Source organism: Eublepharis macularius, chromosome 6 (genome assembly GCF_028583425.1).
Source record: "Eublepharis macularius isolate TG4126 chromosome 6, MPM_Emac_v1.0, whole genome shotgun sequence".
Lineage (NCBI taxonomy): Eukaryota > Metazoa > Chordata > Lepidosauria > Squamata > Eublepharidae > Eublepharis > Eublepharis macularius.
In genome coordinates this window covers 68,034,161-68,048,066 of record NC_072795.1, presented here as the reverse complement: position 1 = coordinate 68,048,066, position 13,906 = coordinate 68,034,161, and the positions used below count along the sequence as shown (strand labels likewise).

Here is a 13,906-nt window from a genome sequence, read left to right as displayed (position 1 = left end):
GCTTTAGGTATTTTTAAAAAACACAAGGTTGGTATGGCTTGGTTTCTGTGGTTTGACATTTGTTGTGTTGGGCTCCCTACATTGGCTGTGGGCTTTGCTTGGCTTTTGTGGTTTGGAAGAAAGATGAACTACACATTTAAGGGTGAATAACTTTATTTTGATGCACTGTGAGATCAAAATTATCTACATGGAAAACTGACACATGGACTAAGAATTCACACGGTCTGAAATTTAGTTGAATGGTGGTACAGATGTATTCAAATTTATGATATGTATGATAATGTATATGCTTGTAAACAATTTTCATGAATGAATGTACTATTGAATATAACTTTGATTTGTTGATTTTGACCCAGGGGTTTGTATTGTAACTCTTTGGCTTTTGTGGTTTGACATTGGTTGTCTTGGGCTTGCCACATTAGCTCATGGTCATGCTAAGATTCTCTGGTTTTGTGTTGATTCTATTGGGATTGTTTTTCTGTTTGCACTGGAGGCTTTTGGCCAGTGGTTGCTTTTGTATGTTTGGCTATTGGCTTTGTTGAGGTTCTCCCCCACCATAGAAATCTACGGAGACAAGTAGGGTGGTTGGGGGTCAGCTTGTTCAGAGGCCTGGAATTGGATCCCTTGGCCCAATTCACTTGAAGCTAGAGGGTCTTTCGTGGACATGCAGCACAAGATCACCTGCAATTTGGCTGTCATTTGGTTGAAAAACAGCTTTTATAGCCCGTCCTTCCAAAGGCCCCCAAAGAGAATAATGAAGCCTGAATAATTCCAAATTGCTCCCTCCCAAAAATACCCAAACCCAAAACAGCATCAGGTATCCCCAAATACTGGTATTTATGCACTTCCTGAAATCCAAATCTGAAATACCATTTATTTTTTGGTGCACATCCCTGTTGCTTTCCCCCATCCCATTTGTTTCTTTGATGTGATAGGAGAATGCTCTAGGGTACTGTAAGATGAGAGTCTCTTGGGCTAGGCAGTACTGCCACCATCACTGCATGGGGCAAGCAGGATGGGGAACATACCATGTCGTGGCAGCAACAGAACTGGCAGGCACGTTCTGTGGAAATGTGAGCTACATTCTTAGAGCATTCTTCAGCACCAGTGTTGCTGTAGTAGGATGAACTTGGGGAACCTCCCTCTGCTGTTCACCCTGAAGATCATGGCCTTAAAACACCTCCCCCCCCCCAGCCCCACTCTTCCTTTTTAAACATCAATACTGATGTAGAGTTTTGAAGAACACAAAAGCTTACACTGTGTTTATTTTGCATTGCCTTAATAAAAAGTTTTACATAACATTTGTTTTAGTAGCAGGGTGATTGACAGCCCTGCCTCTGACTGGAAATTTGACATTAGGGAAAAAAGAACTTGTCAAACATGAATTTATATCCTACTCCATTCTTATTACCACATATCTACATTTGCAGTATATCTTACCTACTTTTATACTGCCTCCTACTCAGTGCTCTGGTTAACTGTAGTTGACTGATTTACTCTTTATTAAATTTACCCCAGAAAATAGTTCTGCCACATGAATGGCATCTTGCTCCATATTCCTATCTAACATGAATCGTTTCTGCAGCCCATGTTGATCCTATTTAGAGCCAATCTCTTGATATACAAAACTAAAGAACTTTGTGTTGGTAGAGTCACTCATTCAGGTATCACTGATACAGTTTTCCTCAGCATGATGACAGCATGAAAACTGATATTAATACGAAACCTGAGTAAGATGTCTGCTAGGTCGTAACTTCTACCTTCTCATAAAATTTGCCTCTTGTTTCAGGGATCCCTCAAGGAGAAGACAGTTGAAAATCTGTCAAAGTATGTGGTGAAAGATGTGAGTGTGCAGATCCTTAATGAAATTAGTTGATTTGTTAAGCAATTTTAATGAAGACAATACACTACCATTTAAAATTATGGAAGCAGGACAAGTGCCTTTTTGTGTTTGGAAACATTTTAGAGATAAGGCATGAAGTGTAGGTTCTAAATAGAATGGGGACAAAGAATATCAGATGGAAATGCTAAAGCCAAACCATTCTCTATCAACAAAAGGAAGAGCTATTGAAGCAAAAAGTGCAATCTCTTAATGCCAAAGAACAAGAAGACGAGAATATTCTCCATGGGAGAGTCAGGAATGGCGTGCCTTATTGTTAAATATTGGGATTTTTTCCTGATATTTCTAGAACGACTTTCCTATGCAATATTCCTGATATTTAACAATTAGCTTGTACTACCCAAAATGGAATTGAAACCATAATGTTGTTAGTGCAATCTCAGAGTGCTATATATTCATGTTCATTGTCAAGTCTTCTGTGCATTCCCACATGGGAACTGCGCATGCACAGGCCAGCCATGGACATATCAAAGCTCTGAAAGGCATGAGATGCTCACCCGGCCTTTTCATGCGCTTTCTGAGTAGACGCGGCTATAAAAGGTGGGGCGAGTAGATCCCTCCCTCAGTTCTTCTTTAGGTGCTGTTGAAGAAGGACATGCTTCGAGCTTCTCCTCAAATCCGAGCAAGAAGAAAGAAAATGAGAAGAAGATTACTTTGAAGGCGCTCTTCAAAAAGTGCCTCAAGTGTGGATCCAGTATGGCCTAATCTGAAGGTCACGAGAAATGCCTCTTGTGCCTAGGAGAGGCAAACAATACTGTGCGCTGTGACGTGTGCAAACAATTCATGCCGAAGACCTGACATGAACGGGCACAGTGGGAGTCAGCCTTCCAAGGTGTATCCAACTCTGAGGTTTTGAAGGCTGCTAATAAAAGACCGCAGCATCCAGAACAGGCCTTCTTAGTACCTCCACTTTCAGCTCCAAGTGCTGACAGTATGAACTAGTTGGTTCCTAAAGATTCCAGCCCATCTCAGTCTTCATTGGAGCCACCATTGAAGAAAGCAAAGCTGAAGCCGAGGCATATTGGAAAATGCCTGACTGAAGCTGCAAAAGAAAAAGCAGTCCTCAGCCTTGATTCCATCCACCTCCATGGCGTCGGTACAGTCGGTTTCCATCTCAACCCAACCAACATTTCCCTAGGAACCAGCAACATGCTGCTTGCACGGTTCCATCCAACCAGCTTTGACGGAGGTATTACCGTCATAAGTCCAAGGATGGTTCCAATTCTCCTAGAGAGCAGTTGGGCTCCACCAAGTAAAGTTTTTAATGCCAAGTTGTCCATCCCCCTCCCTATCAGTCAATCCCTGCCCTTACCTGCATGGGAGGAAATTACCTAGGAGCTATCCATCTTCCGGTTCCGATGTGGTTTATTCCTGCTATTTCATGGTGGATAAAAAGTCAAGGGGCTCCCGTCCCATCTTACAGCTCCATTTTGTAAACAAGTTTATTGTTCTAAGAAAGTTCAGAATGTTATCATTAAAAGATGTTTTACCCCTGTTGGAAAACCACTGTTGGTTCATTACTGTAGATTTAAAGGACACTTACCCTCACATCCCAGTAAATGTTTGTCACAGAAAATATCTCTGTTTCCAATGAGGATCCAAAAGGTATCAATAAAAGGTCCTTCCTTTTGACCTTTCCTCTGCCCCTTGGGTGTTCACCAAGGTCATGTCAGAAGTGGTCATCCACCTCAGGAAGAAGGGTTGCACTGTGTTTCCCTATCTGGATTACTGGCTTATTGTGGGCCTGTCCATAGAGAATGTCTCTCGTCACTCCTCATTAGTACTGTCAACCCTCCGGCAATTGGGTCTAAAGGTCAATTTGGAGAAGTCTTCCTTGGTTCCAAAACAGAGGGTAACATTTGTGGGAGCGGTGTTGGACTCCACACTGGCTCAGGTTTTTCCCACCAAGGAATGGATAACTTGGTTTGAAGTCACTCTGAACAAGGTGTGCTCTTTCAAACACCAAAGCACAAGGGAAATCCAAAAACTGTTAGGTTTTATGGCCTCTCTGACACGGATAGTTCTGTTTGCCAGGCTTCGGCTCCAACTGTTGCAAAATTGGTTTGTCAGGTTATTTCATCTGCACTACCAGAACCCATACAAGTGGTTCTTGGTTCAGAGGATTATTCACAGATCCCTGTCATGGTGGAAGGACGAATGGAACATAATGGTAGGGACCCTGTTCCGTTCCATCCCCATTCACATCTCCGTCTTTACAGATGCATCCCTGTCGCGTTGGGGGGCTTTCTCTGGAGACAATCAGATGAAGGGCCTCTGATCTCATCACAAGTCAAAGTTACACATCAGCCTTCTGGAGCTAAGGGCTAGATGGTGTGCTCTGAAAGCCTTCCTCCACCTTGTCAGAGGCAAGAATGTTCAGATATGCACAGACAACACAACTGCCATGCATTATCTGAACAAGCAGGGGGGCACGGTCTCTTTGTCTCTCTCCCTAGAGTCCTCCCTGATTTGGGAATGGGCAGTCCAGCATCAGGTTTCCCTGAAAGCCATCCATATTTCTGGGAAAGACAACACTCTGGCAGATGCCCTGAGTTGGTCCAAGGGACCTCAGTTACCAATGGTCCATCCATGTGGATTTCCTTCAACCCTTATTCCAACAGTGGAAGTTTCCAACTATAGACCTCTTTGCTACTTCAGTCGACAGGAGGTACCCCATTACTACTGTTGAGCAGGCAAGGGGAAGTTGTCCCTAGGTGATGCTTTTCAAATATCCTGGCAAGCAGTCTACTGTATGCCTCCCCTCCTCTCCTTTCATGATTTTAACACTCATAAAAATGATGAGGGAGAGGGAATCAGCGATTGTAATCACTCCTTACTGGACAAGAAAGGCTTGGTTCTCCACCCTAAAAAGAATGTTACGAGGAAGGACATACCAGTATTTGCTGTCACCAATCCTTCTTCAGGACAACATGGTTATTCACCACGATTTAGAAACACTGAAGCTGACACGCTTGGCTTGTGTCTCCTCTGGAGGAGAATTCTCTTCCCCAGTCAGGAACATACTTTCACAGGCCAGAAAACCTTCTACCCAGATGTCATACTCTGGCAAGCGGAAACATTTATCCCTTTGGGCTTTTGAACAGAGCTTAGCCCCTTCTTCGACACCGTTACCATCTGTCTTAGATTATCTGGTCCTGTTAAAGAACCAAAGACTCTCTAACTCCTCTGTGAAGGTCCATCTGGTAGCCATCTCGGTCTTCCATGAGGGGGTGAAGGGTAGATCCCTCTTCTCCCAATTGGAATGCAAATCCTTTCTTAAAGGGTTAGCTAACATTTACTCTCCTGTGTCCAAACCCACTCCTCAATGGAGCCTATCTTTAGTTTTAGCAACTCTCATGTATTGTCAGTCTATGTCAGTCTATGGCAGGCAGGATACTCTAATTTCATCTCCCACCCCTTGCAGCAAGAAATCCAAAGTCTGTTGAGTCAAAGGTTATTTATTGAGAGAATATATATTCAGAATATGCAAGTGTCCATAGAAATCCAAAGGCTAGGAGAAGCTTTGGCTGTACACATAACTCTTGTTGAGAATGACGTGTTAAGGCTGGTTACAGTATATCAAACCCTCCAAACCACGCCCCCCCCTTGTCTGCCCAGCTAGAGTAGAATGTGAAAGTAATGGCTCCAAGGTTGCTGCGGCAAGCCATCCCAGATAAGACCGTCTTGGGAACCCAGCTGCTCCTGTGAACCTACAGACAAAAACAACTACTGGAAAATTACAGCAAGGGAGGAAAGCAAGATGGAAGTGCTGTGGGTCACAGTCCTGACATGTATCAGCCTTTTGAGCCTCTAGCTACCTATCCTCTTAAACTTCTGCCAGCCAAAATCACCTTCTTAGTGGCTATAACATCAGCTAGGAGGGTGAATGAACTGCAGTCCCTGAAGTATGATCCACCTTTCCTCAGAATGTTTGCAGACAAAGTGGTTCTCCATCCCAGCCTCCAGTTCCTTCCCAAGGTAGTCTCTGCCTTTCACCTCAACCAGGACATTACTCTGCCTGTGTTTTTTTCTTCACCTTCTACAGAGGCTGGCAGACTCCTACACATTTTGGATGTCAAACGTTTACTGTGTTTTTACCTGAATAGGACTATTGCCTTCCAAAAGGACCCTAACCTATTTTTCTCCTTCAAGGGAGCTAAAAAAAGGACAGAAGGTCTCTGTTCAGACCATCTCCAACTGGCTGATGTGGCTCATTAGAGAATGTTATAAGCAATCCAAACAACCTTACCCTTTGAGCATCAGGGCACATTCTACAAGGGCCCAATCTACCTCATCAGCATTTAGATTGGGCATTCTACTCTGGATTTACGCAAGGCAGGCACCTGGTCGACACCATCCACCTTTATTAGACATTATGCAATTGACATAAATTCCAGATGGGATGCAGTTGACTGAGTAGTCCTGAAGAGTCTTTTTCGATGAAGAGCAACACACCCACCTCCTGGATAAGTTAGCTCGCTAATCTCCCATGTGGGACTGCACAGAATACACATGACGGTGGAAACAGGGTTGCACCTACAGTACCTGTAACTGTTGTTCATTGGTGTTCTTCTGTGCAGGCACACATCCCTCCCTCCTTTCCCCACTGTGCGCTTGAAAATATATTAATTTCTCCTTCTTCACCAGGAGTTTAGTGAACTGAGGGAGGGATCCGCTCAGCCCACTTTTTATAGCCGTGCCCACTCAGAAAGTGCGCAAAAAGGCCGGGCGAGCATCTCGCACCTTTTGGAGCTTTGATACGTCCGTGGTTGGCCTGTGCATATGCAATTCCCATGTGTGCCTGCACAGAAGAACATTTGATGAACAATAGTTACAGGTAGATGCAACCCTGTTTTGCTCAGAACACTTAGCTGTGCCATGAGATTTAGTGGTTTATAGCTGAGACATGCAGCAATTCCAAAAGCATATTAATCTCCTGAAATAGGCAATTGATATGATTCGAAACAACAGGGTACGTACTGCTATCTCAGATGGAAGATCTGAAAGTCTCCCAAAGGTAAGAGAAACTTGTTAATTATAGCGGTTGGTTGATGATTCAATTTATTTGAATCTTTGTCGTTGTAGGGGAAGCTACCTCTGCTGTTGAGCCGTATGAATGAAGTGGGGAAAGTGTTCCTTGCTACCAACAGTGATTATAAATACACTGATGTAAGTGTTTTTAAAATATGGGCATTTGCTTTTAGTAGATTGTGTCACCTTGCACATGGGCAAAATTAACAGCTGACCGTAGATGTGTATTCTTGGTGGTGGCCACCACCTTATGGAATGGCCTACCTCAAGAGATCAGGAAAGTTCCCACTTGCCTGGCTTTCTGCAAACAATGCAAAATTGAATTATATAGGAGGGCTTTTTATTCAGATAGGAGGACTGTAATGTAAGGAAGTGGTCTCAAAGAGATGGACCAGTAAAAGGATAGGGACTGTCGACTTCACTATTGTCTGTTGCTGTAAGTATGATCCTACTGGGCAGTTTCTGTGTTGTGTGATACGTTAGTTTTAAAATTGCTTATACTCTCAGCATTTCTTAACTCTGTTTTGGATTTCTGATTATTTTAAATCTTTGCCAATTTGTATTTATGTACCCTATTACTTTGTTTATTGAAATGTCTTTGAAACAGACTATACTCACATTGTATAATCCACCTTGAGTCTCAGTGAGAAAGGCAGACTATAAAAAAATAAATATTGGACTGAGGAATATTAACACCTTGAGAACAAGAGCATGAGGCTCTGAATCTTAATTTAACAGTGTTTTGTGCCTAGCAACTCATTTGTGACTTTGTTTTCCAGCATTTGAAAGAAGAGTTAAAGACATATTCTTTAATATAACATAAAATTCAGTAGCTCGCAAACAATCAAAAGAAGCCTTTCAGGATAATGCTCAAGCTTATATTGCTCTTCTGCTCTACTTCCCTTGATGTAAAAGTTGTAAACAATTAAACCAAGACATCTCATGGTCATTTGAATGAGGATTCCTCAAGGCCTGTCCCTGTATAGACTTGGGCAGTCCTCCTACCGTACCTAGTAACATCAGTTGCATCATCCAATTTAGTAGTAGTAGTAGTAGTAGTAGTAGTAGTAGTAGTAGTAGTAGTAACAACAACAACAACAACAACAACAACAACAACATTTGATTTATATACCGCTCTTCAGGACAATTTAACACCCACTTAGAGTGGTTTTCAAAGTATGTTGTTATTATCCCCACAACAATCACCCTGTGAGGTGTGTGGAGCTGAAAGAGCTCTAGAAGAGCTGTGACTGACCTAAGGTCACCCAGGTGCCTTCAAGTGGAGGAGTGAGAAATCAAACCCGGCTCTCCAGATTAGAGTCCTGCTGCTCTTAACCAGTACACCATACTGGTTCTCTTACTATATGTCCTTATGTGCCAACAATGATCTTCAACTGGCTACTTTGGACAAACAAATTGGTTTCTATATAAAGTTTATTCTAGATTTGCCTATTTATTTGAAGACCATTATAAAATTACTGTTCAGATTTAATTCATGTGGTGGTTGTTCTGTCCAGAAAGTGTTGTTCTATGTGTAGCAGGCTAGAGTTTGAGAAATATGTTTCTGGAGCTGTAGACATCTGAAATATAAAATAACCATCTTTAATTTGCCTTTCAGAAAATTATGACATACCTATTTGATTTTCCACATGGACCAAAGGTGGGTGACAAGAGTTGTTGATTAGTATTGCTTCAGTAATATGCATATCTTTTCTGTGGAGGATAAGCATTAAGGCCTGGTTCAGAGATTAGAAAAGTAGCTTTTAAAAAACACTAATATTCTAGTTTGAAAAATGCAGCCTTTGAGACATGATCTCAGCTGCTTTAGAACTATTATTGTAGAACTGGTAAGTCTGTTTTTCAGTGCCTGATACAGCAGCTTCTAGAGGATTACTAGGCTTTCATCCCCCAGAGTTAAATAAGAACTGAGATCTAATTGACATCTAATCAGAGGAAGACATTCATCTTACTGCCTGTTTCTGGAAACAGAAGGGTACTTCTGTCATGGGAGGGAGCAGTTTCTGCCAATTCCCTGCTCCCATTGCAAATCTCAATTTTGCTCCGCATGCTGTTTATGAGGCCCCATTGACAACCCCTCAGGAACAAAATTTGGGGGTGGGCTGTAACAAGAGGGAGACGTGGATTTTGTAGAATACAAGCCAGTGCCAGTACCTGTTTGCCACAGTACTTCTTGCAGTGTTAGATGTGGCAAGCTACTTGCCTAGACAGAAGGTATTATTGCTTGCCCTGCATTAGAAGTTATAAAGAGAGCTACCGTGATGTTCTGGTACATCTATAAATAACCAGTTTTTACTGCTCTAGATTAACAGAGTACTGTATTCCTCAAAGGTAAGGCTCTGTTAATGTTTTGTGTGACTATTAAAATCAAAAGTTGATTCCATGTTCCTTAACATTTTCAGTGGTAGCCTCTATTTTAAAAGATCTTGAATGGTTTGCTCTTACATTGTTGAATGTTTAGGTAGAATCTTGCTTGCCCTTAAGAGCATCAGCCTAAGAAATATCAGACAAAACAGGCCTGCTTGTAGGTACCTGTCCCTCTCAGATAAATATGGGAGGTCAGTTCTTACAGATGTGGGGAATATAGATCTGCTACATGGTGCCTTGCTTAGCAAGTCAGCAGTTCAGTAACTGATGCTCTCTTTCTTGTAATAGCTATACTATTAGTCTGCTGCAGAACTGGAATTAGCCAATACCAAAGTATTACAATCAGCAATTATTATGCAGTGTGTGTGATAATAAAAAGAGGGATACTTCTCTTTGATCTTTTGCAGCCTGGCAGCTCTCATCGGCCATGGCAATCATACTTTGATCTCATACTTGTGGATGCACGCAAGCCTCTCTTCTTCGGTGAGGGCACAGTCTTGAGGCAGGTGGACACAGTGAGTATTATATGGAATGAATGGTTAGATCTTCCTGGAGGGAAACATAGCACCATATACTTAGGTAACGATTAGAGTGCCAGACTAAAATCTGAAATACCAAGCTTTGAATCTTTGTTCTGTCATAGGAGCTCAGTGGTTGACCTTGGGCCACTTACATTCTCTCAGCCTATTCTACCTCATAGGGTGGTTGCAGTGAAGAAATACGCAGCAATTTGGAGGTTTTTACAAAACTTTCCCCTTTAGTTTTTGAAAGTTCTTCTCTCTGTTAGCCGAGGGCAGGAGAGGGGAAGTCAGTTGCTTTCCAGCCTCACCAATAATGCTTTAGAAATTAATTAATTAATAATGCTTTAGAAATGGTCTGCTCTCACCTCTAGTTAGAGGCTGACACCTAGAAGGGGATAGAGACTTGGGAGGTTCAAGAGCTATTATCTATGTTCCTGGAGATTTCAGGAGAGGTTTCTTTGACCCACAGGGGTGTGGGCAGAGATAATAAAACTCCTTGGCACAGAGGACGAGGTCACTCTTTGCCTGATTCCATCTATGGAGAAGGAGCTCTCACATGTGGGCTTCTGCTGAAGACCGCCATTGCCATGTGGAGGTCTGGCTCCCTGAACAAAGACACCAAGGTAATGGAAAGCTTTTAGAACACTAACTTCTGAGCTTAAAAAGTCTATCTTAAAACTAGACTGTATAGAACACGTACAGATTGAGAGACAGAGGACTAGCATGCTTATACCTTTCTGTTGGATTCCTTGCTTAATCTGTTGCTGTGCTGAGAGTACGCATGAAGGCATTTTCTTTTTAATAAATGTTTTATCATTTGTATTGCTGATAGTTGTTCTCTGTACTACATAGACCTCCACCATTTGAACACTATTTAAAATGGCTGCCAGGAGAAGGGGGGGGGGTCAGTTGGCAAATTGCTAATCTTCCAGTGGGTACACAAGTGCAGTAAGCTGTCCCTATGGTAACCAGTCGCTGAGTAGCAGAATTCATAGGCATGAGGTGGGGCCTTAGTGCAACAACACATGAAAGGGAACCTGGGAGCATTGGTCCTCTGAGTGAGCAATTTATACAAAGACCAGTTAGTGGCAGTGGTACCAAAAGAGGGAGAGAAACCCTCTCCATGGTTAAGGAAATCTGGGAGAAAAGTGCAGTGCCAGGTGGAGACTCAGATGACCACTGGTGCCTAGATGCCTCAGAGACAGGACGGAGTTGTTCCCCTGGGTCAGTGAAAGTATTTTGCCAGACTTGCTATGAGGATAAATGGAGGAGGGAGAACAACGTTATAAGCCATTTTGAGTCCCATTGGAGAGAAAAGGAGGATATAAATATCTTGGCATTATTATTATTGTTGTTGTTATTGTTATTCCACCTTTTTCTCTGAGAACCAAGGTGGATTACACAGTAGGAGTGAAAATACAATATAATCAACAGCTAGGACATTCACTGAGTAAAGTACAATATTGAACGACATTTAAGGAAACAGATACAATAGGGAAGGGTAGCAGAAAAATATTAAACATAAAGCTGAGCACAGAGATGACAGTTTAACAACAGCAAGTTCTTTTCTTTTGTAGCTCTAAACCTTGTTTTGTAGCTCTAAACCTTGTCCCTAACCTGTGCGCTCCTTATATTCTGTAGTCTGCTGTAGCTCAATAAAGGCCTTTCTTGATTAAGAAAAGTTACCTCAATCCTCGCCTCGATGCCTTAGCTTGATCTCATGCTAGATCTCAGTTTTTCCAGTAGGGTCAGGACCACCTCTACTAAAACAGACTTTCTGTTCACCAGCTGTTGGGGCAAGCTGGTTAACCTCTGAGCTTGTACAGAGTTCTAGCATGTGACCCACTTCAAGATATTTCCTTTTCTAACCAGCATCACTTCCATTTTGTCTGGGTACAATTTCAATTTGTTTGCTTTCAGCCAATTGACAACAGCAAATAAAATATGAAATTTGAATTTTAGACCTCTTTGAAATTCATTGAATACTTTGATCTAGATATGTTTGTAGTTAGTTTTGGGATATTTAACTGACAGAAGGAAAGTAGTTGTGGCCTTCAAATTAAAACTACAGCATTAAGTATTTCAATTGGATGCTCTGAAAGGAACTAAATTAAGGACAGCAACAGTATTGTGATTAGAGGCAACGAATACATCATTGCATGGGTATCAAATGTTTGAGCAGGAGAAATCTACATTTTCACTGAAACAAGTGGTTTTTTTTCTCTGCAGGTTACTGGCAAGCTGAAGATTGGTACCTACACAGGTCCCCTGCAGCATGGCATTGTCTACTCTGGGGGTAAAGTGGAAATGAGAATTTTGGCGCTTACTATGAATGGGACAAGAACTTTAGCTTTCTGAGTTGACTTCATTGGATTTTTTAATCTTTTGATAATTTCCTGCAGGGGAAAGAACTCCATCTTCAAAAAGTTTTCTTTGATGGAGCTAGGCAGAGACATTTTGGCAGGAAGAGAGGCAGAGAGCCAGTTTGGTGTAGTGGTTAAGAGTGCGGGACTCCAATCTGGAGAGCCGGGTTTGATTCCCCACTCCTCCACTTGAAGCCAGCTGGGTGACCTTGGGTCACAGTTCTCTGGAGTTCTCTCAGCCCCACCCACCTCACAGGGTGTTTTGTTGTGGGGATAATGATAACATGCTTTGTAAACTGCTCTGAGTGGGCATTAAGTTGTCCTGAAGGGCGGTATATAAATCGAATGTTATTATTATTATTTTTTTCCACCATAGTCTGTAGGTTTTAATTAACTATTCTTAGCATACATTAGGCCTTCTGAGCTTGCAGCCTCTGTGGTATAGTGGTAAATTTTAGTGGAGAAACTTCATGATACCTCATGGCCATGCCCCAGTAAGATTATAGAACATAAAATGAATTGTAGTTTTTTAGCCCCTGGTGATGATTTTTGCTTTTCCACCCCAGCCAGCTCACCTTCAGAAGAGAGGTAGTGGTGGTAGAGCTGGTAGCAGGGTAAAGGGGGTGAATAGCATTGGTTCCCACTCCTCCACCCCTGCCTGTCTGTAGTGCTGGTGCCTTGGGGGGGGCAGCCCCTGCTCCTCCTTTCCAGCCTGCAAAAGAGAGGCATCAGTGGCAAGACTGGCCTCAGTGGTAGGAAGGAGCAGCAGCAGCTCCCACTCCTTGTCCCCTGTCCACCTGCAGAGGGAGGGTAACAGTGGGTGCTGGTGTCAGTGGGGGCTCTCCAGCAGCTCCCTTCAGCTGGCTCCTCCCTTCCATGCTCACAGTAGGTTTGCATTGTGTTCCTCTGCTTGGGGGGAATTTATCCCTCTGTATTTGAAGGTTTTCACATTTTTCTGCACACTTCACATCTGCAGAATAATATTTCCTATCTGAAACTGGCCCCATTTTCTGGGACTATCAATCTGCATGGGGGCTACATTCAGCATTAGATATCGGATTTGTATAACACTTCTGAAAGTGTTCAGGGCACTCCATATCTCAGTAACTGCTTTCACCCAAAAGCTTGCTTCCTGAATTTCCCACATGTTTAGGTTAAAATATAAGTCGATGAAGAAGAAGGGTTTTTTCTTCATATTTTAAAGCCTTGCAGCACCTTTTTAAATAAATCAGAGTTTTTTAACTGAGAGGGAAAAACAATCTGAGGGGGACAATTTCAAGAGAGGGGAAGGATGTGGGGAAAGAAATAAATGGATCTCTTTGAATTTGTTGAAAATCTGCAGAAGAGTTCTTTCATAGTCTGGAGCTTTTTAAAGGCAGAAAGGGTCAGACTGACTGTATGTGCATTTTAGTCCTAGGATATAATTTTCCCCTAAACACCTCCTGTAAGCTCCAGAATGGAAGGTGAGCATGCATGTTGCTTATAAGCAATAATTTCTCACCAGCAGGAGCTCCAGTTGATGCCATTGCTCCAGATCTGGAAAAAGTATCGGAACTTTGCATCTGTATATCACTACTTCACTACACTCCTGAATCTGCCATGTTCAGTCATATTACAGTATTATGTTCAGTTTTGTTACTTTGGCATCTGATGGTGCTTGAGAAGAATAGGATGGAGGATTGTGTTGATGATATGAGGGCATACTA

General features: G+C 42.4%; 1 protein-coding gene across 2 annotated transcripts in view; it reads left to right on the top strand.

The window, feature by feature from the left end:
• The window catches only part of NT5C2 (5'-nucleotidase, cytosolic II), a 127,997-nt gene that overhangs the window by 106,613 nt on the left and 7,478 nt on the right, over positions 1-13,906 (top strand). For both annotated transcript variants that reach the window (XM_054984275.1, XM_054984276.1), the window contains exons 9-13: positions 1,790-1,843; positions 6,986-7,069; positions 8,550-8,591; positions 9,724-9,831; positions 12,067-12,133. In XM_054984275.1, the coding sequence (XP_054840250.1) occupies positions 1,790-1,843; positions 6,986-7,069; positions 8,550-8,591; positions 9,724-9,831; positions 12,067-12,133 (355 nt within the window). The remainder of the gene's footprint in view (positions 1-1,789; positions 1,844-6,985; positions 7,070-8,549; positions 8,592-9,723; positions 9,832-12,066; positions 12,134-13,906) is intronic.